At 47.1% G+C, this 25,417-nt stretch overlaps 1 protein-coding gene across 1 annotated transcript; it reads left to right on the forward strand.

Moving 5' to 3' along the window:
* Nucleotides 1-25,417, forward strand: FBXO32 (F-box protein 32). Its single transcript, XM_075141213.1, has 9 exons — nt 1-301; nt 3,586-3,698; nt 5,418-5,467; nt 6,138-6,230; nt 13,182-13,275; nt 14,185-14,369; nt 18,010-18,192; nt 19,365-19,508; nt 20,211-25,417. The coding sequence occupies exons 1-9, from the start codon at nt 186-188 to the stop codon at nt 20,298-20,300; spliced, it is 1,068 nt and encodes a 355-aa protein (XP_074997314.1). The 5' UTR covers nt 1-185; the 3' UTR covers nt 20,301-25,417.

Genomic DNA, 25,417 nt, shown 5'->3' on the forward strand with positions numbered 1-25,417 from the left:
GCCCCGCGCTTCCGGCAACACGCCGCCCCGCCGCCGGATAAATAGCGCGGAGCGGCGCGGCGCCCGCAGCCCCGCCGCTGCGGCACCCACCGCATCGCTGTGCCCCGCCCCGCTCCCGGCCTGGGCGCCGCCGCCGCTCCTGATCGATCTCGGTCCCGATTTTGGTCCCGCTCCGTCCCGCCGCCATGCCGTTCCTGGGGCAGGACTGGCGCTCCCCCGGGCAGAGCTGGGTGAAGACGGCCGACGGCTGGACGCGCTTCCTCGACGAGAAGAGCGGCGGCTATGTCGGCGACATCAGCAGGTACCGGCGGCGGCTCGGTCTCGCTCCCGGCCCTCTCCCCCGGCGGCGTCGCTAGGGGGCGCCGCGGTGCGGTCGCGCGCTGGCGGGGGGACCGGGGGTGCGCGGCGGTAAGATGGACGGCGGCGCCTCGCCCCGGCCCTTGCCCGGGGCGGCCTGAGCCGCGGGGGGGGGGGGCACCGAGCTCCGTGGGCCAGTGTCGGCGGCGGGGGGGTCGCTGTGCGCGCCTGCCGGTAACCCCGGGCCTTGGCGTCGCTGAGGCGGCCCGGCCTGCCGGTGGAGGGGCTCGGCGGCTTTCCCCCGGGGCTGCTGTAAACCCGAAACGGGTCTTCTTCAGCCCCAGCGGTGCCCCGGCCTGCCGGGGCACGGAGGCGGCTGTCCCTCCCTAGGCGGCCGGGCCGTCCCTACGGCTGCGGGATGGGGTGGAAAAGCGAGGAAGAGGTAAAAACAGTCGGTGCCCCACGGCCTGGGCGCTGTGCCCTCGGGGAGCGTCTCCTGGGGGGCCCTGAGGCTGTCGTCCCGTCCCCCTCCCCTCCCAAAACAACCCTTCCTTGGGCTTCCCGGCCCTCGGGATGGAGAAGGATGATGTGTCTGAAGCCACAAATCTTCACCAGACCATGAGTAATGTACCTTACGTGCTGCTTGACTAATCTGGCTGCAAAACATCAACAAAACCCCCAAGATGGTGAAGCATGGCGGAGCTGCGTTGCTGCGGGCAGGAAGCCTTTGCAGCAGCGTGCGTGTAATGGTCGCTGGCCAGATTGCTCCTGTCAAAACCAAACTTTTCTTGCAGAGCTGCATCTTATTTTCAGTTGTGCGCAGTCAGGTTTGGGTTTGCTGTGACCGGGCTGAGGGATGGGTCAGGAATGTCCATAACAAAGGGACTTGGAGCAAACAGGGATTCGCTGTGAGCTGCTGCTGAGATGTCACTGTGCAAGGAGCTTTATGTAGCAGGTCTCTATCTCTTGCCCTCTTTTATGCAAGCTGTAAATAAAAATCAAGTTTAGAATACAAAGCATCTGATCTGTAAATAGGTAGAAAAATGTCTGGCTGGTGGTAGTGTGATTGTGTTGGGAACACCGAGTTTGGCACGGGTTTATACATCCCTTTTCCCATTAAAAAGCGAGGAGGTGACATACTGGCCCCAGACTGAGGTCCTTGCAGTGCCAGGTCCTGGTGCCCAACTGTTCAACCTGTCAAGATGCCTTGGAGAAGTGTGTGGAAACCTGGCAGTACGTGAACAGGGGAATAATCTGCCTCCCATACTGGAATTCGTCCACTGCTGTTGTTATGAAGGTTTCGGATTACAGAGTCATTCAGTAGGAAGTAACAGTCAAGGGTGTGCTGTTGACATGTGAGATTTAAAGCAGATCTGTCTTGTGCCTTTGGGCTTGGATTCTGCCATTGCATGGGGCGTGTTAACCTGGCCCATTATTGATTTTGTGTAACCCTGATAAAATATGAGTTTGAACATCTCAAAACCACTTCTTCCTTACTGCCATACTCTGTTCTTGGGTTTTGGTCCCCCCAGCAGAAAGCCGCATGGATGGGGGAAATGTGCAGCTGAGATGTTCTGCTCTCACACTTCTGTTCTTCTGAGCCAGCTCCGGCTGGTAGAAGTGTCTGGTTCCCCGAGATGCTGTTGCTGTGAATATTGTCCACCCGCGTTGCTGCTGCTGTTCTCCCTCTGCGGTCTTGTGGTGGAGCCTGCAGGAGTGGTGCCTTCCCCGCAGCTGTGGTGCCCTGTGATGGGGGACTTGGAGCAGGAGGAGGAGCTGAGGCTTGTGGTGTCCTGAAGCTGGGGGAGGTTTCCTCCACCTCTGGGGCCATGTGCAGGTGCCAAACCAGAACAGCCATCCGGACCCTGCTGGAGGAGGTCCAGGTTCCTCATGGGGCTCAAACTCTGACTTGGTCACTTGACTTCTGCGCACGCTGGTGGTGTGGCTGTGCTGACAGACAGCAAACCTCCCTCTCCTGGCTGTGGGCCTGGGCTGGTGATCCTGTTGATCAGTAGGAGGAAACAAGGTGCCTTGTCCCACAGGTTTCACTCCTTTGCAGGAGCCTGTGCTGAATAGCTGTTGGAGGTGTGAGTTGATACGGTGCTCACATTTTTTTTTTGAGGCTGAACAGTGTAAACATGAGGTCTGTAGGGGAAGCAGCCTGGCTGCGTAAGGGTCCTCATGGCTGTTGCAGAGGAAGCTTGCCCGGTGCTGTGAGCAGCAGCACGTTTCAGTGCCTGCCAGAGCTCTGGGGGTGTCCCAGACCCGCGCTTCCACAGCAGCTGAGAAGTGCAGCGAGGTGCCTGGGGACCCTTCTTTGAATTTAGACCTGCTGATAGCCATCTCCCATCCCTTGTGAACTGCTAGAGCAGTGGGGGCAGCTCTCTTTCGTTCTCCTGGATGCATTGCCTGTCTTCTCCCCAGCACCTGCAAGGCATCCCCAGAGCTTTAGGCAGCATGCTGTGTGCAGCGGGGGGCCTCTCCCAGAGCTCCTGGTGGGTGCTGCCTTCCCCTGCCACCCCCAGGGATCTGCGCCGCTGCCCAGGGGCTTCTCAGTTTCACATTGCTGCTTGGATCTGTTGATTTGCAGGTCTGCAGAATGTGGAGATGTTGATGCACAGCCTCTTTGTAGATAGTCTTTCATTGCCCTTGAAGAAAATAAGGGGTTATAGCTCCCTTCGCTAATAATATAGTTAAAGCAGAGCTCCAGCAAATGCAGAAGATGGGCAGTCTTGGACAAGAGATCCTAGCTGTTAATTTGTACAGTCACTACTATGTGAGGTTTGGAACACCACCAGCCAAGTCTGAACCTCAGCTAAGCTTTTCCTGTAAGCTTGAAAGAATGTTTTGTAGGGACTCTTTTGTTAATAAATACTTTGAGTGCATATATATATGTCCTCAGAGATGTCTAAATATGTCCTTCCGTAGAAGTCTGACTGGCTCAGAGGAATCTACCACCTACAGTAGGAGGATATGGTGTTACTTAAAGATAGAAACAGGTTAAAGGGAGGAAAAGAATACCGCCCAGCAGTGTCCCAGCACTAACTGTGCAATCTGTATTACCTGCTCCTGTCTGTTATCTTAGCTAGCACAGAAATGAGGCACCAGAGGCTCATTTAAAAATACCATTACTGGGTGCAAAAACTGCATGCAGACCTCGAGAGCAGCCTGCAAGGAGGCAGCTTTGGAGCTCACAATGAAAACCTGTGTATTTTCTCTCCTTGCAGGAAACATAGTGTTCAGCAGACTGCAGAAATAAACAGAATCCTTGCTTTGTGTCATTCACAGCTTTTGTAAAAAGGATGATCACAACAAAGAGAATCTCTTCAACAGTCTGAACTATGATGTTGCTGCCAAGAAGAGAAAAAAAGACCTGCTGAATAACAAAGCCAAGATTCAATGTAAGATGTCTATTTGGGCTTTTTTTAAATAAAAGTTGCTGCAGGAGGATGGAAAATGCTTCATATCTATGGTTTTTGCACGGTACATGAGGAGTCTTCCAGAGTGTCTCGAAGGGCTTTGCGCCCATGTTTGACCTAAGTAGAGAACTTGGATACAGTTTAATGTGAAGATTTATGCCCCTGTTAGTAATCCCTGCTCTGAGGAGTTGTGCTTGTTGTGTTCAAATTTTTGTCATTTGTGTTTGTCAAAAGGAGGGTAATTTTTTCCTATGGTACATTCAGATGAACCAGTTCCAGTTTTTTTCCCCCTGTAGACTTCCTTCTGCACAACAGGCTAAATTTATTCTTCCTTCCATATGCATGTTGAGTACTAATCTACATTACTGGAGGCTATGAGCCTGAATGTGAGCTTTGATCCTATCTCTGTGCGCGAAGTGCATGAAAAATGAAATAAGATTTCAGCTCGCTCAAAACAATGGAAGGTTTGAAATCTTTCTGTGCGCACAGCGAGCAGCCGGGGTCTCGGATGGCGTGCTGTGGCAGGACTCAGGGGAGCCTGCAGGGACAGCAAGATCTGCGTTGGTCTGATTGCAAGATAGGTACTGGAGTTAGATGCGAGGGCTACAAATGTAAACATACACAAAGGAAATGAGTTACAATTCCCACACTACTATTAGCTCATTGTGCATCCCCCAGGATTTCGGAAACTGATGCCAAAATCTGGCCCCTCTGTGCATTTGGTTCTCTGAACAAACAAATGTTACCATGACAGTTTTTGGCTGGATTCTGCTGTGACCTACTATTGAAAAGGGCCTGATGCAGAGTCTGCATGCCTGTAACTAAGACTGGGTTTGTCCTGGGGCTCACAGTACCAGGCAGGAGCGCATCCTTAGGTGGAAAAAGACTCCAGGAGCACAATACTTCCTTTAAGGAAAGGAGTCCAGCAGCATGGGGAGACAAATTTTTCTTCCTCACATTAGCTGCTGAATTGGCAGTGTGTGGTGGAAGAAGGGTCAAAAGCCCATGTGAGAGTGGGGTGGGAGAAGGATCGTGCAGTCTAACTGCTGTTGCAGTAAGGACTCTTCTGCAAACTGAGTTAGCAGCATGTGGTGGCTACAGGGAAGCTATTTTGGGGAATGGATGGGACAACTCCCATTTCTGAGGGAAGGGAGGGGCAATTAGAAATAGGAAAATTTTGGTCCCAGATAGGTTTTTCTTTTTTAGCAATCTAGCTGCAAGCACAAGCATGCTTCTCTGAGCCTGACCTCACTGCTAAAAGCTCTCTCCCACATGCCTGGTGTCTCATGACATTTTTGCTCAACTTCAAATTTGACATTCAATCCCAAGCCTGTAACCAAGGTAATGAATAGTTAATAAAATCAATAACAACAAAACCTGGCTGTCAGCCACACTTACTCTCTGGGACCAAAGAAGAGGAGGTGCTATGGTCTATCTGTGGCTGGCAGATTAAACATTTACAGTCTTGAGCTGTGTCACTGAAACAGAAGCCCTTTCTAAGGCTGAGGGCCGCAGTCTCAAATGAAGCAATATGGAAACAAACCAGTTCAGCAAGTTGCTAGTTTTGGTTTCAAGTGCAGTGGTGTAAACACAAAATAACTTCATTTGCACTAAAAGGGCAGGAAGTGTTGTAAGCAGAACAGAGATCCAGTCCTCTGCGAGGTGGAAGATTAACTTAGCAAAATGTCTTTGTCCAAACAGATTTCCACCAGGAGAAGTGGATCTATGTTCACAAGGGGAGCACAAAAGAGGTGAGTGCCTTCATAGGTTCTTTGTTCCCTTTTCTACTGTTTTTTCCAAGCGGTGGAAGATCCTGTGCTGATATAAATCAGCAGAAGCTCTTAAGAGATAAGTGGAAGATCTGGCTTGTGGTTGGAATTTCAGTAATGATTTTAAGCCCCAATCAGGGAGCCAGGGCTTGCTGTACAAGGCTCTGTACATGTGTTTAAAATACGACTTGTTTGCTTCCCTCAGTTAAAAAAAAAAAAACAGCCATTTGCAGACCAAGCCATAATACTGTTCTTGGCTTTCACCCAGTACAGTCCTAACATGGAAAATCATTGGAATTCATCAGGCTCGTTTGCACTCGTGGAGAGAAGCGGCTGTACAAGACCGCTCTGAACTCTCACTATATATTGAACCCCGGGAATGCATGGCTCATTCTTACCCGTAAATTCATGGGTCGTGAGCAGAGCTCGGGTCGCTCTTGGGAAACTACCATAATCTACATTGGGCTATGCCCACTCTTGACGTCAATAAGTGCGGCTCTGCGGGAGACAGGCCTGCCTCCTCTAGCTGTGAGCTGGTCCCATGGTTTGTACCCATTAGCTTGCTAAATTGAGTTGCCCTGGGTCATGTCTTCCTGGTGCTGTCTGCACTCATGTCTGCCAAAACATGACCCAGACTGTTTTTTCTTCTCAGCGCCATGGTTACTGCACCTTGGGAGAAGCCTTCAACCGACTTGACTTCTCCAGTGCTATCCTGGACTCCAGGCGATTCAACTATGTTGTGAGGGTGAGTGAAAGGCCAGGGTTTATTTTGCTGTGATGGTGGTGGAGGCTCTGAACTGAGCACTGGGAAACACTGGCAAAGAAGAAAGGTCCAAGTGTGGAGGTGGGGGTGTTGGGCTTTGCTGCATGAAATAATTGATGGAAGTTGTGTGGATAGATGCCCAAAACCTCCTTTTCAATCTGTTAAAATGGAGAAGGAGAGAGGTGGTGGTGATGTGGAAGATGAGCTGTCCTTAGCCTAGCATTCTTACTACTTTTTAGTTGTGAAATTCACTTCTGAATTCACTTCTGAAACGCAGAAAACTTAGCTTCTCATTCCTGAGTTCTCAGTTCAGCTTCCAAATGCGATTCCTGTAGTGCCAAAAAGAGATGGGCTCTCTGCAGAGGCCATAGAACAGTGGGGACCTCTTTGCACAGGAGGCTCCAGCTCCACGAGGGCTGTGGAGCTCTGTCTCCTTTGAAGTGATACAGGAGATTCTCTGGGGAGTTGAGTGTTTTGGGAATGAGAGGATGGGCTGAATCTCTTGGAGACACTGATCTTAACTTCTCTGTTAAGGATCAATGTTGCTCTTAATCCTGTGTGACTGGCAGCGGTTTCAGTGGGTGAAGCATTTGGTTAGTCTTGACACTATTACTTGGTAGGAAGGAGTCATCAGCCTCAGGTTCCCCATGCTCTGGCTTTGCATAACAGATCAGAGCTTCTCTTTTGGCTCTGGGTGGCCGGGGGGGTGGTAGTGGTCAGGGGAGCTCTATGTTTATGCGCATGTGATCTGCAAATTGATCTCGAATTTCAGAATGCTTATCAAGGTTTGGAATTCAATAAGCTTAGAAAAAAAAAATCTGTTATTAAACTTGAGGCTGTTTATAAACAGTTCCTTTTCACATCTCATCAGCAGTTGATCACTGGTGAGGCACCAGCTGTTCAGGTTTTAGTTTCTGGAGCAAGCAGCATTGGTATTGCTTTCCTTTTGCCAAGTCAAATGTCATGAAAAGTGTCGAAGGAAGAAATGATCTGAGCAAGTTCACCTTGGTTTGTTCACCTGTTGTCTAGGTGACAAGCAGCCTGTGAAAACCTCTGCCACCTGGGAAGAGTAGAGGCATTGGTGGTGATTACCCACCCGCTGAGCAGGAAGGGCACTGGCCATCACTTGGGTGTCCTGCTGCAGGGGTGGTGGCAGGGAGTGGGGGTGCTGGGGGAGGCAAAGCAGGATACAAGTCCATGGAAACTCAGGCTGTCCTAGCTCTGCTGGTCCTGGGACAACTTGTTTTCCTGCTTGTACAGAGAAGGTGGTCACCAGCACTGAGGTACTCAGTGTTTGCTTGTACTGGATATATATATATATGCACACAGCCATGTCATCTTTAGGGGGATTATTGTGGAAGGAACAGTTCATGCCAAGGCTATAACCCTTTAGTCAAATATAAAGGAGGAAAATAAAATAAAACTGGTGGTCCAGAGATCCTTTTGGCAGACTTTCTGTCTTACAACAACGAAGAACTCCAAAGACCTCTGCTAAGCATGGCCTCGGGTCGTGCTGTGCCACGTGATGGGCTTCTGCTGCTCAGCCCAATTGATCGGTGTCTCGCATGGGACTGCAGTGATTGAGCAGAAGTCCCATTAAATTTTTCGAAGAGCAAACTCAAATTTCAGTGAAGTTAGTGTGGTCTGGTGGGGAGGCTCAGGCAGACCTTCTTCCCCTTTTCTCATGAGGACTTCATAAAAGCATCCCGAATCTGCTGTGTATCCAAAACAGCAGTGTTCTGTATGGAAGTCAGCATGTGTCCTTGTTTCTACAAATCACCTCTCTTCTGAGCTTTTAAGAGTAGTTTTCCCCCCAGTAGTTTTAAGGATACAGCACTACTGAGAAGTATGAAGCTTTCTAATTGAGGCTGACTTGCGGTTTGGCAGATTAAAGAAAATATTAAACCTGGTACCATGGATCAAACATAAAACTGACTTCTTAAAATGAAAGGCTTGTATCGGCCAAGTCTCTGGTGGATAGTAGCTCATAAAATGCCTTATGTGCCAGATTTATTCATGAAAAGCTCTGCCTAGATGTGGATCTTGTTTATGGTCCTTTGCAAATCGCAGGCCTCCTAGAGCACACAGATGAGCAATCTGTCACATGGAAAATGCCTTGAACATTGGCAGGCAAAACACTTTTCCCTTCCCTCCCTCTCCTTGTTCTCTCTAGTTCCACCCATTGCTCAGGGTATCTGATTAATGTCACACTACCTAATTCATCAAGCAAATGCTTTCTGAGGAGGGAAGTTTAGAGTTGAAGGCTGGGGGAGAATATGAGGATGTCTGTAGGGGAAGAAAAGAGAGAAACAGCTGCAGGCTTGGGATTCTGCTGGCTACACCCAAACTTGCCCTATAGAGAAATAAGCTACATCACTGCTGATAGCAAAATGGGTTTTCAGGCTGAACATCAGCTTGCCTTTCTCAAAGCATTCCTTTCTGAATTTCTCTGAACTTAATCAGCACTGAAAACACTGTAGCACTTTTTTGTCATACAGAAGTGTCTACTTCTTAAGATACACCCAAACTAAGTTCTTGGGGTCCCTAATGGTGCACCGATAAAATGGGTAGCTCCTTCAAGTGACGTGGAGGTGTGAGCTGCAAGAAGCTTGGCAGGTATTTTTCATGGGCAAATACCATCAGCTGTAGCCAGTAAGTTCATGTAACTGAAGCAGAAGAAATTTTCCTCCCAGTCTTGTCTTGACAGTCTGCTGATACAGCACTGGAAGTGCTAAGTATAGGTATTGGTGCCATGACTTGGTCCTTGCTGATCCTTTAAACTGCCTACATGTTACAGGACAACGTTGTCTTTTTAGAGTTAGTAAGGAGCTGTGTGATTGACCCAGAGGACCCAAACTGTTCTTAGTCTTGAAGCAGTCCTGGTTTCTCTGGTCTTAAGATTTAATGAAAAGACTGGAAGCGTTCTGTAAGCATAAGTAATTATGAGCAGAGACAAAAGCGCCTGCAGCCCAGAAGTTGTTGGTTTTCCTTCGGGAACACTCTGTTCAGATGACAGCAAGGTTTTGCAGGCTGCTTCAGAAGGAGTTGTCATATGACGGCTGTGTAGTAATGTCTCAAGGGAAGGTGCTGTTTCTGATCATAAAAGCTTAGGTCAGGTTAAGCTGCATGGGCACAGCTCCTCTGGAATAACATGATCTAGATAGTGTGCAGCCTGCTAAAGTAGTCTCTTAAATTTGTTTCTTAAGTTTGTATAGCAGTTAGCTCCAGGAGTCCTGGATTTATGCTGTGCTGAAAGAGTATCAGCTTGATGCTGTCTCATGGAGATCTGTCAGCACCTGCGCTGTAAATCATTGTAACTCGCCTTGCTCTTGCTCTACCTCCCAGCCGAAAGCCAATGTGACATTTCAGCCACAGAAAGTGGAGGGCTGTGAGAGCAAGGGGGCAGCTGGAGGAGGAATTTTTCATTGCAATACATTTCTCTAAGCAGTCCAGATGTGAGAAGCCACATTCCCAACCAGGAGGAGCTTATGGATCCCCACAGGGTGCAGTCCAGCTTCCCTATAGCTGGTTTGGGGTATTCAGAGGGGGATTTACACTTCAGTAGTTCGAGAGTTGTGATTTTAATCATTACAAAGCATTTCCCTTTTTGAGGCAAGGTTATACCCTCCTGCTCGGTGCAGCAGGCTTGCTGATGATTTTTTGGCTCTGTATGCTGTAAGCCCCTAGCTGTGGGTTATTTGGGGTAGGGATTGCCCACACGCCCCGGTGTTCCACCGAGACAGTGGCAGAAGTGCCATCTGGCTGTGGCAGGTCTAAGCAATGCTGCACACAGCAGTCACGGGTGCAAGGCAGCGAGCTTTCATGGCCCTGAAACAGGGGCCCTTGTTCCCTGCCACATGGCACGGTTTTGTTTGCTGTTTTTTTTCCTTGTGCTTATGGGAGGAGGACCTGCTCTGGTCCCGGAGCTAAGTGGCTTGTTGCACCAACTGCTTTAGAACGACTGCTAGTGAGGTTTGAGCAGGAGCCCCATCAAACTTGTGGGGAAGTGAGCAGGTTATGGCCCTGCTGTGGAAGGTGCTGCCTCCTGCCAGCTTTGCAGAGAGGCTCTGGAATAGCCCACTGCATCTCTTGCCTTTTCTCTGTGGCTCTTGCAGACCCCTGAGAACAGACAAAATAGGGGCAAGGCAGTAGGAGGGATTTCCTGGGGAAGCTACCAGGTCACCTTTTTCAACTTCTGAGGAATTTAAAGAGTGATTTGGGATCTAATGCCCTGTTTTCCAGAGGTGATGCAGACTTCCCAGCTCCAGTCAAAATCGGCTGGAATACAATCACTTAGTTTTTGAAAAGCAGGTCTTTTAAAATTGCTCTTAACCTTTCCCTGTACACTCTCCTACCATCTGTCCCTCTCAGTTGAGCGTGGGCTGGACTTAATGCAACCACATCATCACACACGCCTGCAGCTCTCCAGCCTTTTTACCCTACTCAGCATTAATCTGAATTCATCAGTCTGCTTTTAGTCTGTATTATGCAAGTGGCAACACTGATTTTTTTTTTAATAATGCTGTAGACCCCCGTTTGGCCATACTTTAACTGAGACCCTACTCTGCTGGGTCTGTGCCAACACTAAAAGACCCTCGATGCACTAGAGCATGTGGGGCATGGATGAACTGTACTGCTTACCTGGTTTTTGTGTATTATATGAGCACAGAAGAATAAAAAGTCTTTTGAGTCGGAGGGCTAGCCAGTTGCTTCAGCCAGCGGTCCCTGGGGAGCGGAGTAGTCCTAGAAGTATTCACAACATAGCTTTCATATGGAATTTCATCCTGTGTTTGTTGCTGCAGGGGAAGAGAGGTGACACATGATATCTGAGCTGGTTCACTGAACATAAACTGAACCTTGATAAACACAGACAAGGCAAATTTGAATCTGTTCCTTTGGCTAAATTAATTTTGTACCAATTTAGCGTTCTTCAAGGGACTGAGATTTTTATCCTTGTTCCTCTTAAAGAATGGCCCTGGCGTCTAGCTCTTACAGTATTGCATTACATGATGCTTATCACTGGGTGCATTTTGGTGTTTTCAGTAACGGGCACAACATTGCTAACACCCAGCCTGGAGGAAGCTGTCTCTGTGCCAGTTCCAGAACGGTGCAATCTGGAGACAGCAGTTGTTTATGCACAGAAGAGCTGATCTGGGTGCGTGTGTGGCTAATATACAGATGGAGTCTGGCAAGTTCATCACTATAATCAAAGGTCTGAAGGCTAAATAGTTTAGCGGAAGCAGAGTATTACATACTACTTTGGGACACTGATTTTTTTCTTCTTCCTCCAATATTTCATGAAATTAAGAAAAGACCGTTTTCCAAACATCTTGCAAACTGCCTTGTGGTCTCAGTTTAGCTGATTTAGCAAGAAGATCCACTGATGCTGTGCACCAAATATTACCCAACTCTCCTGCATCTCTTGTTTCCCCCAAATGAGACAAGAAAACAGGCAGCCTGCCCTTCACAGGAGTTAGTGCAGGTCTTTTTTCATCTTGTTTTCTTTCGGTCATGTGAGGTGCAAGATATTAATAGAATGTAAACTCAAAGCCATCTGATGATGGTGTTGGCCGGGAAACTACACGGAGGAAGAGATCGGTCACTCTAGGCGACTTCACTGCTCCTAGCTGGCAGTCACATGCCAGCGCCCGAGACCAGCAGGGCAGGCGAATGACTGCAGCAATACCTCTCCCTGAGCTCCCTGCTTCATGGCAAGCTGCCGGTGACTTTTTGGATACATTCCTGTCATTCTTATAGCAGGGCAAACAGTTCAGCTCATGACTTATCAAGTCTCGTCAAAAGCCATCTTAGTTACTTGACACAAGTAGTTGCACCTTCTCTGGGCTCTCTGCGGTGCCAGCAATGGGATACCGTAGCTGCAGATGATAAAGGATTAATAAGCTAGTCATGCGGTAATGTGTTGATTGATTTGTAGCATAAAAGGTTTTTCCTTTCCTTTCTAAATTAAAACAGAAGGCTATGTACATCCAAAACAAATGGACTGACACGTGGACGGTCTGTGTATTTATATAATGCTGGGGGAAGGGAAGAAGGCTTGGAAGATCACAGGCCACATGTTCTGCAGAGTATGATCCATAGGAAACTTCCACAGCTGTTCTTGTGGTGGTAGAGAGCCGGGGAGCAGAGGGCATCTTCCCTGTGGGAAGTGCTTCCGTTAGCCACTGCGGCCCAAATTCAGCGTTCGGCTTGTGCATGAGTCGGGAGATCAGTGATGGGAAGCAAATCCCAACTGATAGGATCCTAACTGAGATTTCCATTAGGGGAGGTTCGCAAGTAAACAGGACAAACAGGGAGAGGTGGTTTGGTGTGGCAGCTGTAAGAGCTGAACAGAGAGGAGGAAACCTTGAGGGAATAGGGGCTTGTTGAGGGGGGAGGGCTTATTTTTAATATAGTGCTTAACCTTTCTGTTGTGGCGACAGCACTCTGACAAAACCCATGCAACCCAGGAGTTTGACGTAAATTGTGGAGTCTGACTCTCATTAATGCCCCATCAATAATATCCCCATCCAAACAGGCATTTGCTCGTGTTCCCTAATGACACTGCTTGTTTATGCCTCAGTGAAGGACGGTGACGTTGGCTGTTCGTTGTTCCCTTGGTGTGAATGGAGGCTGTCAGTCTGAGCACTGCTCTGTGGTTTTTCTGCATCTCTCGACCATGAAATCAAGTTTTTTTCCCCTGAAGATCATTAGCATGCCTCTTTCTTTTTTTTCCACCCCTTTCGATGTGGGTTTAATTATTTGGCCTCTGCTCTCCTCCCCCTTTGCATTAGTTTGCTCTGTTGTTCTGTCTCCCTTTTATTTTCAAGCAGCAAACAAGTCTCTGGACTGTTTTGCTGTGTCATGTGACCAGGAGTCAAGATTAGAAAGGTATCTCTGTGCTCTGAGGCTTGCAACTTCTATTTTTATCCACAGCTGTTGGAGCTGATAGCAAAGTCGCAGCTGACGTCACTGAGTGGCATTGCCCAGAAAAACTACATGAACATTTTGGAAAAAGTGGTGCAGAAAGGTAAGAAATGGAAACAGAGAGGGGGAGGAGGAGGAGGAGTCTGATTTAATCTGGTGTACTCCGTGTGAACCACATCCTTGAGAATAGTCGGGCAATGCGAGACGGGTGAAGAGGGACGCCGCTGCTTATTTCTGCAGTGCAGTTCTACTTGCCTTTCCCTTGGTGAAGGACTGTGGCAGGGGGGCGGGGGAAGGTGGGAAGAAATGCCTGTATATTGGTAGGTATCTGAGAGGCGATTCCTCCTTCTCCAACCTTCCTTGCTACCACCCCTTCTGCATCCTACTGAGTCCTATTTTTGACTGCAGAAGAGATGGCTGCTCCTGCCCCCAGCCTGGCATATCTGCGGTCTCTGCTGCCGCCTTGTCGCCAGTTTGCTGTGTCGTCAAGTGCTCCCACTGCTCCGGAGGGAAAGAAAGCTCGAGGGCTGTCTTCACCTGCTGAGGGGGCTGAATTGTGGTTGAGATGTGCAGCTTCCCTCCCTGATGCCTTAGCTCTGGCTGAAGCTTGGGAATTTGGAGTGCCCTGTTAGTGTGTGTAAAAGTAATGAGAAAGGAGATCCTGAGCTGTCTCCCTGGACATCAGCTGGGGTAGATGGGGAAGAGGTGCACATATATAACCTCTTGCACATATCGGAGGGGAAAGCTGGCCGATTGCCAGGGGTTGGAAATGGGAAGTGCTGCAGAAAGGGCAGATGCCTCATCTGCTTATCCTGGGAGGATCTCTTTCCATCTGCTGTCTAACCTGCTGTGTCTGGCTAATGTTTAAGTGCTTTCCTTTAAAAAGAAAAGTGCAGGCTGGCTCTCTTGGCCTCTGAGGTTATAGCTGGTAACTTGACTTGCCTGAGAAACATGTAGATTCAGAAAAGGATTTGGGCAGTTCCCATTTTTAACCTTTCCCGTTCCTCCAAAGTCCTTGAAGATCAGCAGAACATCAGGCTAATACGGGAATTGCTGCAGACCCTCTACACATCCCTCTGCACGTTAGTTCAACGGGTCGGCAAGTCTGTCCTGGTTGGAAACATCAACATGTGGGTGCACAGGATGGAGAGTATACTCCACTGGCAGCAGCAACTGAACAACATTCAGATCACCAGGGTAAGCACAAATCCTGAAAGCTTAAAATAATGTGGCTCCTTTGTGAAACCTTCTCATGTAGCAGCTCTCATTTGGGCGACTGCAGTCCACTGTACTCCCAGTGCAGGCACGGTGCTGGGGAAGGACTTGAAGTTGCCAAAATAACTGGATGCATTCCTAGCATCACTTGTGTCCCTTAACTCAAACTCAATCAAACAACCCAGGATCATGCTTTCTGTTACTGGTCACAGACTGTGGCTTGACTCCTTAATGGCCGTGAAGTGCTGTGCAAACAGAGCTGGGCAGGAAACAGTCTCCCCCTCTTGAGTCTTCTGAGATTAGGCCTTAGTATGAAAAGTCAACTCGGTCTTTCTCAAACTGAGAAGTTGCCTTCAAAACTTGTTTATCAGATAGTTGAGGTTTTCTAGATTTGTTTAATCTGTAAATTAAATGCAAATTTCCAAATAGCTGCATAACTTCATGCTTCCTGGCTGAAAATATCAATGATTCTTCCAGTAGTCTGGAGCTGCCTGTTCCAGCCGGACGAGTCCTGCTTTCACAACATCTGTGTTTTCAACAGTGTCTGTGGGGATCGGAAAGATGTATTAGTTGATAAATTCCTAACCTGGTTTTGCATGGGAATCAAATCTGAACTTGTTCCACTTCAGAGAATCATAGAAGGGTTGAGGTTGGAGGGGGCCTCTGGAGGTCATCTGGTCCAACCTCCCCTCCTCAAGCAGAAACACCTACAACCAGTTTGTCCAGATCCACGTCTAGACTTTTTTCCCCACCTCAAATGGATACTTGCTCCACAGAAATGCTAAAGCTTTCCCCCAGTGCTGACCTCTATGTTGGTATGCCCCGTGTAGGACTTCTCTGCAGTGAACTGGACTGTGAAATTCCCACCTGGGCAGACCATGGCATGGCCTAAGGGAATACAAAAAGCACCTTTTTCCTGGGTGGGTCAACCAGAGAGGCATTTGCAAAGGATTAAGCAAAGGGCCTGCTTTCATCATTTTACATGGTTGTGTTCTCTGGGAACACCAGGAAACAATTTCCAGTCCTTCAGTTAGAGTAATGCAGGCAGCAGGACACAGGAGAAGATGAACTCTGGGAGGTCGCAGGGAGTTTGAAGAGCTGCACAAGCAGCAGTGCCTTATCTGGTCGTAGTCTCTGACCCACCCCTGGTGTCCGGCTCTCGGGATGGGCGGCAGCCCCCTGTGCCCTGCAGGGGAAGCACTGGCCGTACTGCGGGGTGGCTGCTGGGGCACAGCAGGTCTGCGAGCTGGGGAGCTGCCCCATGCCTGGGCACTGCCAGGGCCAGCTCCACCCGCGCGTCTGCTGCCCTGAGTGCACCACAGGTCAGGAGCTACCTCCTGCTGCTGAACTCGGTAGTACAGTGTGGGGTTTTCCCCTATGCTTTAGGCACTCATAAATCCCAGATAAGCATTTCAAAGAACTCTGCCTATCCAGACAAAAGTGCCTCAAAATACTGCTTGTGAATGGAGCTGCCTTTTATGTATACTTACTTATGTGTAGGTTTACAGACACTTTTCTAAAATAAATAAAACAGATGTCGAGCTTGCAAAAAAAAAAAATATTTCACACCACTGAAGATGACTTCAGGTCAAGCTAGAACAAAACCAGCTGAGTTTAGAGGAAGGAAGAACAAGCGCAGCTCTGTGCAGCCAGTTGCTTACAGTGCACTGAGTGCTTCTGGAGTTTCTGGAGGGGGGGAACGTCTTGCAACAGCCAAGATGTAAACCTTTTTTAAAAAAAAAATGTGCGAAATATTGAGTGTGCTAGAGCTGTTTCAAAAAAAACAACTCTGTCCAGAAAGTGACAGCATACTGATCTGCTCTGATCTAATCTGTGTTCTTTCTCCACAAAAAGTAATGTGTGAAAAGTCCTGGAAAGGAGTACTGAGGAAAAAAAGTCACAGATAAGTCTTTGGCCCTGACTCAGAAAACCTGTAAGGATTTGCTTGAGTCACACTGGTTTCGTCAGAAATAAGACATAAGCATAAGCTTTGGGGTTTTTTGACCCAAGAGCCTTTGAGCTTAGTCCTGCCTGTTGTGCCCTAGCGAAGCTTATAGGTAGAGAGATTGCAGGAGGGAGCAAAAGACAGGCTGGCAAGGGAGATCAATGGGAGGTGATCCAAGGCTCCAGTGCATTCTTCCTACCCCAAAATATGACCTCAGTTTGCACTGATGGGCAGGGAAGCTGAGCCTGGACTTGTGGATTGTACCAAGGAAGCATCTACATGTAACCAGGCAGTGCGCTTGCAGCTTAACTCTCAGCATGCAGCTGACGTGGGAAGAAAGACCCTCTGGAGATGGCAGAGACAGTTCACTCCTGGAGGGATTGTTTCAGGCCTGTCTTGCTGGTGAAGATGGCCAAAAATGATGCCTTGGTTGAAAAGCTGTGGTCCTTGCAGGTACCAGGCAGTGCTGCATGGTCCGGGCAGGCTGGTCACTGGGGCACTGAAGGGAGGGTGGGAGCTGTTTTTGTACAGACCTACTTGTGCCCATGGAGTTTCACATGCGATGGGATGGCTGGAGATGGGACTGTGTGATTAAAAGCAGCCTCATGCAGCGTTCCCCTGCTGATGGCAGTCCGCGTGCTTCTTGTTTGAAACGGTTAATAGCTCTGCCAATTGCGAGACGGGTGCTGTGACTCTGCGCCTTAAAATAGCAGCATCTCTGTGCAGGGTAAATGATAAACTTGGCACATCTGTCTAACATTGTTTCTTCGTTGGGGCCCAATCCTAAAAGCTGCTGTTTGCCTTAATAAGGCTCGGGCTGATTTTGGAGCAGCCAGAGCCTGGGTTGTGGTCCTTGCTGATGCTTTGCTCCCATGTGTGCTTTGGATTGCCCCTGGACCCCCTGATCCATTGTGGTCAACTTGTCCTGGAGCTGTGCTGCCATGTGGACTTGCAAAACAGTCCTGGACCCTGTGGAGACCAGCCAAAGGTGTATGGGGGGGGCAGGTGGCTTTTGGCTCTTTAGGCTAGGATGTGCTTTGGTGTGGCTGAACAGCTGATGGGAAAGGGGCAGGTCCTTCAAGTGTTCACAGAGGAGACACTAGCCCTGCCAGCAGTGCCCTGGGAAGCCACGCAGGGGGAATCCTGCTGCGGGTACTCATCAGCCGCTGCTGTGGTTACAGCAGGATCCTGTGACGACATAAGCTAAAACACATCAGAAGAGCATGAGATTCCCTGCAACGTGTGTAACAGGAGGCTGAACTTGAGAAGTAATGCCAATGTCCCTCATGGTGGAGAGACCTGGATGGTTAATAGCCGATACCACGACACCAGTAGCCTATGTCCTGCTGTAGTGAAAGCTGGTGGTGGTGCTTCTGGGAGCATAGTCTCATGAGTATGGACGTGGGATGGACGAGAAGGGAGGAAGGAGGCTTGGACTGCAACTCTGCTTCTAACTACTGTAATACAAATACATGTCCTCTTCCTTGAGGATATCTCAAACTGTTCTGGGGCAGAAGGTCGAATATCTCTATGTAAAATGTCTCCTTATTCAGAAAGAGGAACTGCTGCTTATTCTCTCTGTGAAGAGCAATACTTAAAAAGCAGTAACGCTACTGCAAGCTTGAATTGCTTGGGTTTTCAGCCTCCTGTGAGCTCAATTTTGTCTGTCTCTTCCAGCCTGCCTTTAAAGGAACCACTTTGACAGACCTGCCGTTGTGTTTACAATTGAACATCATGCAGCGACTGAGTGATGGGAGAGACCTGGTTAGCCTTGGTCAGGTGGCTCCTGACCTGCAAGTGCTCAGCGAAGACCGGCTGCTGTGGAAGAAACTCTGCCAGTATCACTTTACGGACAGACAGGTACAAGGAGGGATGCAAACTGCCATCAGTTGCTTGTTGTAACCCACTAGCAAGTGAACACACATGGGTAGGACACTCTTACTTGACTATCTCTTGGATCTAAGGGCTGTGCCGCAAGCTGATAATACAGGTTGACATGAGAATGGCTGTGAAGATGATTTATGTAGAGGGTTTTGCATGCCACAGCAATGATTTCTGAAATAGGAGCCTGAGGAATTAGTCATACGGTGAACTTCTTCAACCCTAATCCAGGTGGTAGCAACTGCAAGTCATGTGGTTGCTCCTCGCCCCACGTGTGGGGGGAAAACGTGCAGGCAAGCTCCAGCAATCATCCGATGTCTGACACCCTTGCAGAGAATCTCTGTGGATGTGGTCCATGAACGATGAGTCGTACTCTCTTGCCCTTTAGAGCAAGAAATCCCCTCTGAGCTGTTTTGTGAGTGACAGGACGGTATGCGGAAAACAGCCCTGCTGCTACCCACGTTGTACCTGTGTAAACAGCTTTGGCCTTTTGCAGGCTGGTAATCATCTGGGGTCTTCTAAAGTTAAAAACAAACAAACAAAAATCCCTCTCTCTGTTTATGGGTGAATGTCTGGGGTGTTTATACCAGACCTCTGCACTTCAGGGACCGCGTGCCAGATTTCTCTGCTGACTTGGCTTTATTTGCTCACTCTGGATTTGACTGGACGTGACTCTGGGGAAGCTTTTTCTATTAACAAATAAATTAAAATCCAGTCTCTGCAACTAATGAACGCTAAAAGAAATATGGGTGTCTCCCAAGCTAATGTGACAAATCACTGACTCTTAGAGTCATTGAAAAAGCAAAATACTTTAACTTCTGAAACTGTTAAATGCAACTATACTCACTGTCCTGCCAGCCAGAAACAGTGGCTAAAGTAGTATAAAATGACTCACAGGATTTCAGGTTTTCATACAGTAATATTCATGAAATGGGGATAGACCCCGATAATGGTATCGGGTGAGGCTGTTGCCATCAGGAAGCTGGTTATAGCTGGATATTCAGAGCAGGAGCTTTCTTGGTGTTACAAGGGGACTGTTGTGGGACCGGTAAGGACGACACTTATGCAAGGGAGAGGAGAACAACAGGAGCTGAAGAGGAAAAAAAAAAAACATTACTTGACCTGCTACAACTTTAATTTTTTTCTTTCAGATTCGCAAATGGCTAATCTTATCTGACAAGGGACAACTGGATTGGAAAAAGATGTACTTCAAGCTCGTAAGATGTTACCCACGGAAGGAGCAGTATGGTGACACGCTGCAGCTGTGCAGGCACTGCCACATCCTCTCCTGGAAGGTATGAGGTGTTGGTGGGACAAACTCAATTGGGGCACAAGCCACAGGGCACTCAGTGCTTCCTCTGATTGCAGCTGGTTTAGGGTGCTGCAGTTCCCTTGCCTGCAGAACCTAGTGTTCTCCTATATCTTAATCCTCCCTTAACTATTAAGACCCTTTCCTCTCTATGCTTCAAAGGTCCCATCTTCTCTACATTGAACAAGAGTAGTGTCTATCAAGGCCAGAGGTGAGGGAGATGGGCATACTGTAGGGCTGCCTGCAGTAGATTATCTTAGCACTGCCAGCAGCTTCTGCCACCCGTTACACGGAGGTGGAGGTCTTGGCAGCAGGTTTAGCCGCAACGAGAGCTGGTGGCTACAAAACAGCCCAGGACAGAAATCTGCTGGCCACTGTGTTGATATCCAAGGCATGTGTCTGGAGTTAAAACCCCGTAGCTGATGGTAGGCTCCAGCCTCTCGTCCCTCACAAGAGGGGAAAAGAATGAATTAGATCTTTGTTGGTTTTATTTCCCCTGACTTGCCAGTAGCCCCTAAAATCTGAAGCCCAGTTCTGAGCTGTCTGCTTTGGCGAGAGTAGAAATATTATTCTGGGCTCTGCTCTATTTGCAAGCGGGATGTCTGGCAGAGGGGCAGCGCTAAGTTGGCTGATGCTCTGGCTCCCTTTCCGCAGTCTCTCTAAATGGAGTTGTTTTCTCCTTTCCCAGGGTACTGATCACCCCTGCACAGCCAACAACCCGGAGACTTGCTCCACCTCTCTGTCGCCGCAAGACTTTATCAACTTGTTCAGGTTCTGAACTTGGGTCACCGCAGCTTACGCGATTCTTACAGGACACTTTATGCCACTGAGCGTGGACACTCCATTTGTAAATAGTGTAAATATTCATGTTTGTTTGAAGCTCCTGAGTCAAGGAACAAGAGGATCTCAGAGATGAAAGGTGAAATTGCTCACTGACGTGCAGCACTTAAGGAATACAGACTTCCGTAGGACTGGTGTATAAATGCAGCATGTTGTACAGAGTCCCTTTTTTATGATCAGAGTACAAGATACAGGGCAAAAAACTTCATTTTTTGTTTTTAGAAGTTAAAAATGAATTTGCCCCACAACCATTTGAGAACTATTTTGGTTTGTTTCTAATAGAGAGGAAGCAATATGAGGCTAGGACTGTTGAACTGTTTCTCCATCTGGTTTTATTTAGCATACATATTTATAAATATGACGTTTTAAAAATATTTATGAAAAATATCCCTGTGACAAGTTTAATAATACTTTTATGTTTTTTAAAAGGACACATTCTGAAATACTTAGGATAGAACTCTAGCCTACTTGCAAAAGAGAATCGCACCATACCACTTTCTACCTCTAATAGATTGAGTACCTTTCAAACAAAAATCCAGTGAATAATGTGAACTTTTGTATTTTGTACAATGATTTAAAGGGAAATGTTTGTGATAGTAAGCATCTTTTCTTGTATTAATGCTTACCTCTTTACATTAGTTTTCTTGCTCTACTCAGTGCTTGAATGCCTAGATGATAGGCACCATATAAATACCTAAGACTTTACTCCATCCTCTTTTAATTTGTTGGTTTTGTGAAAGACTAAGCAAAAGAGAAAAGAGAAGCCACAAGGATGAAGATTATCTAAAAGGGCAGAAGTTCTGTTATAAAGAAACAAGGGACCGGATTTAATCTCACAATGTAAATTTGTATCAACTCCCCTGGGTTAATTGCACTGGTTGAAATACCAAGTGAGGTTAGAATCTGATTCTTCAAGCCCATGTTTTCCTCGTTTTCCAACATGCACACTGCGCTGTATTCTCACTGCTGTTAAGTGAATTCAATTATCTCAGACCTAGTAAAATGTAGGGAGAACGGGGCTGTTGAACATAGTGAAATGATGTGGGGTTTATTCACTGGAAGACTGGCAGCATCGTGTTTTATTTCAGACTACTGGAGGTTAGGGTGCCTAGCAAGACAGCATGAAGAAATCGGTCAGCATTTTCCGAAAAACAGCAGTCAGGATTGGGATAAGCAAGGGTTTTCCAACATGGCACCTGACATGGTTTTGGTTATTTCTCTGTGCCAAGGAAATGGCAAGGACCCAGCCTAGTCCCTTCCGCTTCCAGTGCTGACCTTCTTTATGGGATCTCCTAACACTAGCCTAGAGCTAAATTTTCAGTCCTATGGAGGAAGTGGCCAAACTCCTAACTTCACTGTGGCCGTGATCTGGCTCACTCTCTCTCTGTTGCATACAATGCTTCACTTTTCCCTATGGTGGAGCTAGAATAATCCAGCTCGTATATAACAATTAGAAAACCCGCAGTGGAAAGTTTTTGCTGTTTGCCAGTAGATTTCCTGTATAGCACTTTCTCTGTGCATGTTATAAGCAGGATGCCTCGGAAGGGTAAATATTTAGTGGGTAGTGTGTGACTATGTACAAAGAATTGTGAGGAAGAGGAGTACTCAGGACAATTCAAGAAGAACTACTTGAGTTAATTATTGTTAAATATTGTTTCTTTTTTACATTTTTATAACTGACTTGCAACACTTTTCTGCAGTTGTTTATATTTTTAATAATGACAGTATTTGCATTTTTGCAAACTAAATCACTTTGCATGCTCTTGTAAGAGACAAAAAGGGAAAAAAGCTGCCTCTAGATGGAGCAGTGAGGAAGGGGGGAGGAAGCCTAGGAAGAAGAAAACCGGGAAAATGCTGACGAGAGCTGCCCTTCTCCTGTCTTCCAACAGCAAACGCAAGCTTTTGCTCTTCCAGAGAGCTCCGTGAGCTTGTGCCACCCTTAGCCATGGCCCAGAGCTTGGTACTCTCCAGAGATGAGGAGAAAAAACGTGCAGGATATCTTGGAGTTGATGCCCCATCCATCAGTTTGACTGCTGATGGACAGCATAAGCCTGCTGGTCGTGTTCCTGTCAACTGAAAGTGACTTAAAAGCTGTTACCTTGGAAAAATGAACTTGTGCTTGTTTGGGGGGATGTTTGTGGGTGAGGGAGACCAGTTTCTGTTTTCATTCCCACATTGATGGCAGTGGGTAGACGAGGCTGAAATCTGGCTTGGTGAATGATGACATTAAGGACAGAAACCTGCAAGTGGAATGAAGCATTGCCACTGTATTTGGAGATTCTTGTAGTTCCTTTTTCTAGCGGTGAGAGGACTTGTGCCCCTTGGCATCTTCTGTTTCCAGCTCTGACTTGGGGTTGGTTTGTTTCATAGTCTTGCCCTGCAACCCATGGTGAGCCGACCTGTTGTGATGGGGAGGCAACGGTATTTCGGTATGAAATGCTGGGGGTTCTGCCTAGTCCAAGTCCATGCTCAGCAGATGACACTTACCCACTGTGAGATTGTGACACTGGGTGAATTTTAAGCTCAGGTTTGAATCTGGCCTAGTGCATTCCCCGCACAGCAAGACAGAAAATCCCAGCGTTCAGCTGCGATGTGGGAATGTCTCACTCTAGCCATTGCCTCTATCAGCCCCTGACTGGTCTTGAGCAAAGAGTGTATTCTGTGGCCTCTGCCCAGAGAGCATGGGTCATGCTGACAACATCAATGTGCAGCTGAGGCTCCTATTTATAAAACTTACTTCAATTAGTGGCTTTTTGATTTCTTAGCACTGTGTAGGTCTTAAAGGGTCAAAGTGCTGAAGATGATTTGTTAATACATACAGACACTTGTGTGTTGCTCGGGCAGGGTCCTGGGATATTGCTGTCCGTGTCCAAAGCAGCAGAAAGCATAACTACTGTGCTGGAGAACAAAATAGAGTAAACAGAAACAGAATAAGCCTCATTCAGTTACTGCTTCAGTCATTACCCTGCTGCTACAGCAACTATCAAACAAGACCTCTTTGAGAGGCTCATTCTTTCTCAAGTGGCTGGTACAGGGAGATATTATGGTGAATTCAATACTCTTGTATTGTATTTAAAACAAAATGCTGTTGCATCCAAATACCTTAGTCTAACCACTTACAAGCAAAGCGATCAGTATTTTAGCAGTTCAAAGGCATCTGCTTGGCTGAGGATGGCAGAGTAACAAAACTGACAGTGATAACGGGCTTCCAGGTAGGATGGTGTAAGGCTGCTCTCATGCAAAAAGGACCTCTTTATTTTGGGACAATTGTGACAAAGCTGTTGTGGCGGGAAAACAGGCTTTTACTTTTTTGTTGGACATAGAACGTTCAAAAGGCATTTCACCTTCCAGTTAGTTGATGTATTCCCATTAGACATGCATCAGTTCCTATACTAGAAAAGGAGGGGGTTTTGCTCTCTTTGGGGTTTTCTCCTTCCAGCATATCCAGAGAAATCTCATCATCTTCAGAGCATGTGTTATCCAGCGCAATAGTGTAGAACATGGTGCTGTGAAGAAGAAAAACACATCTGTGCAGGGGAGGAGGCTTAGGAAGGGAGAGATGCCAGAGATGTTTGTTTCAGCTTTCTAGAAGAGGCAGGTATTTGGAGTTTGTTTTAATGTGATAGCCACTTCAAGAGGCACAATTTCAGTTGTACATACCTTAAGCCATTTATACTAACTATGGTATGGTAAAGTTTGATCATAAAAACATGTGCACCTCCTCTTATATTGTTTGGGTTTCTTTTTTTAATTGTGGGAGTTTCTAGATCCTTTTATTTTGTAAAGTGATTAGGAAAACTTGTATTGCTCTGAAGATATTGCTTTGTATGTAAACATTTAATTGCACCCTGCCACTTTCTGTATATGGGAATATCTTTATTATTTTTTTTTTGCCCCCATGTTTTGAACTGTTTGTGTTCCCATTTCTGTTTGACTTCAATTCCTCTTGTGAAGCTATCGCCTTCTAGAACATATGCAGGTACTAAACCAGCTTTTCCTCTCCAGAAAATTCTTTGGCCCTTAGTAGCTAAAATTTGATTTAGAACAGGAACATTTCAAATTCTGTTACGTAGCTAATAAATCAAATGTGCTGTTTCACGCTTATCTCCTGCTCGGTACAGCAAACCAGCATTGTCCTGTGGGGTTGTTCTTACAAACCCATTGCACAGCTTCCCCATAGATCAGCACCTTGCCAGAAAGACATAGCTTTAAATTAAAATGCCACTCTTCGTAGCTGGCCTGTTTGCAAAAACATAGACCCTGTGGAGCTGATGGCTGATCAGGTTGATAAAGACTCCCTGTTACAAGGTTTGGGACTCTGGCGTTCTGCTTGTGCTGCTTTTCTCAGCTCATTGCTTATAATGATGCTTGTTAAAGGCTCTGAAGACATGGCCAGCCATCCACGCAGCTGTCAGCGTGTGGCTGCCGGGCTGCGTGAGTGTCTTTACTGGTGCCCGATTTCTTTCCCACATCTTCCTCCAGTGATTTCATTGGTAGCAAATTGGCTTTGCAGGATCTGGCCCTAGGGAGAACAAATCCATCTTGTCCTTGACACATGCAGTCTCTAGTATATTAATACCTTGAACGCCAGAGAGATTCCCCCCCTATTGACCAAGCATTGCTGCTTCTCCTCCTGGGAGGGCAACGGAGGGTGGAACTCGCATTTCTTTAGCCATCGTGTGCTGCACAGAATGTTAACAGGTGTGCTACCAAGAGAACATTTTAATTTGAAATAGCAAATACGCTAATCTTTAGGAACTAATCTACAGTAATTATAAATACCTACTTATATATGGAAGAGAGCGTGTGTTCTATTTTGTTTTTCCTTAAAGTTGTAACTAGAGATGATATGAAGTGAAAGGCATCCCTTGTATAATAAGACTTCTGTTTAATATTATTGTGTGGTTAAAATCCTTCCATTATAAATTTGCACACTTTTTTCTTCTTCCCTTGCATGTTCAACTCTGATTTTTACAGCTGTTCTGTGCAGACAGTAATGTATTTTTGTAAAACATTTTTGACACTGAATTGCAATAAATGTTCAAACAATGTGAA

Source organism: Calonectris borealis, chromosome 2 (assembly GCF_964195595.1).
Source record: "Calonectris borealis chromosome 2, bCalBor7.hap1.2, whole genome shotgun sequence".
NCBI lineage: Eukaryota > Metazoa > Chordata > Aves > Procellariiformes > Procellariidae > Calonectris > Calonectris borealis.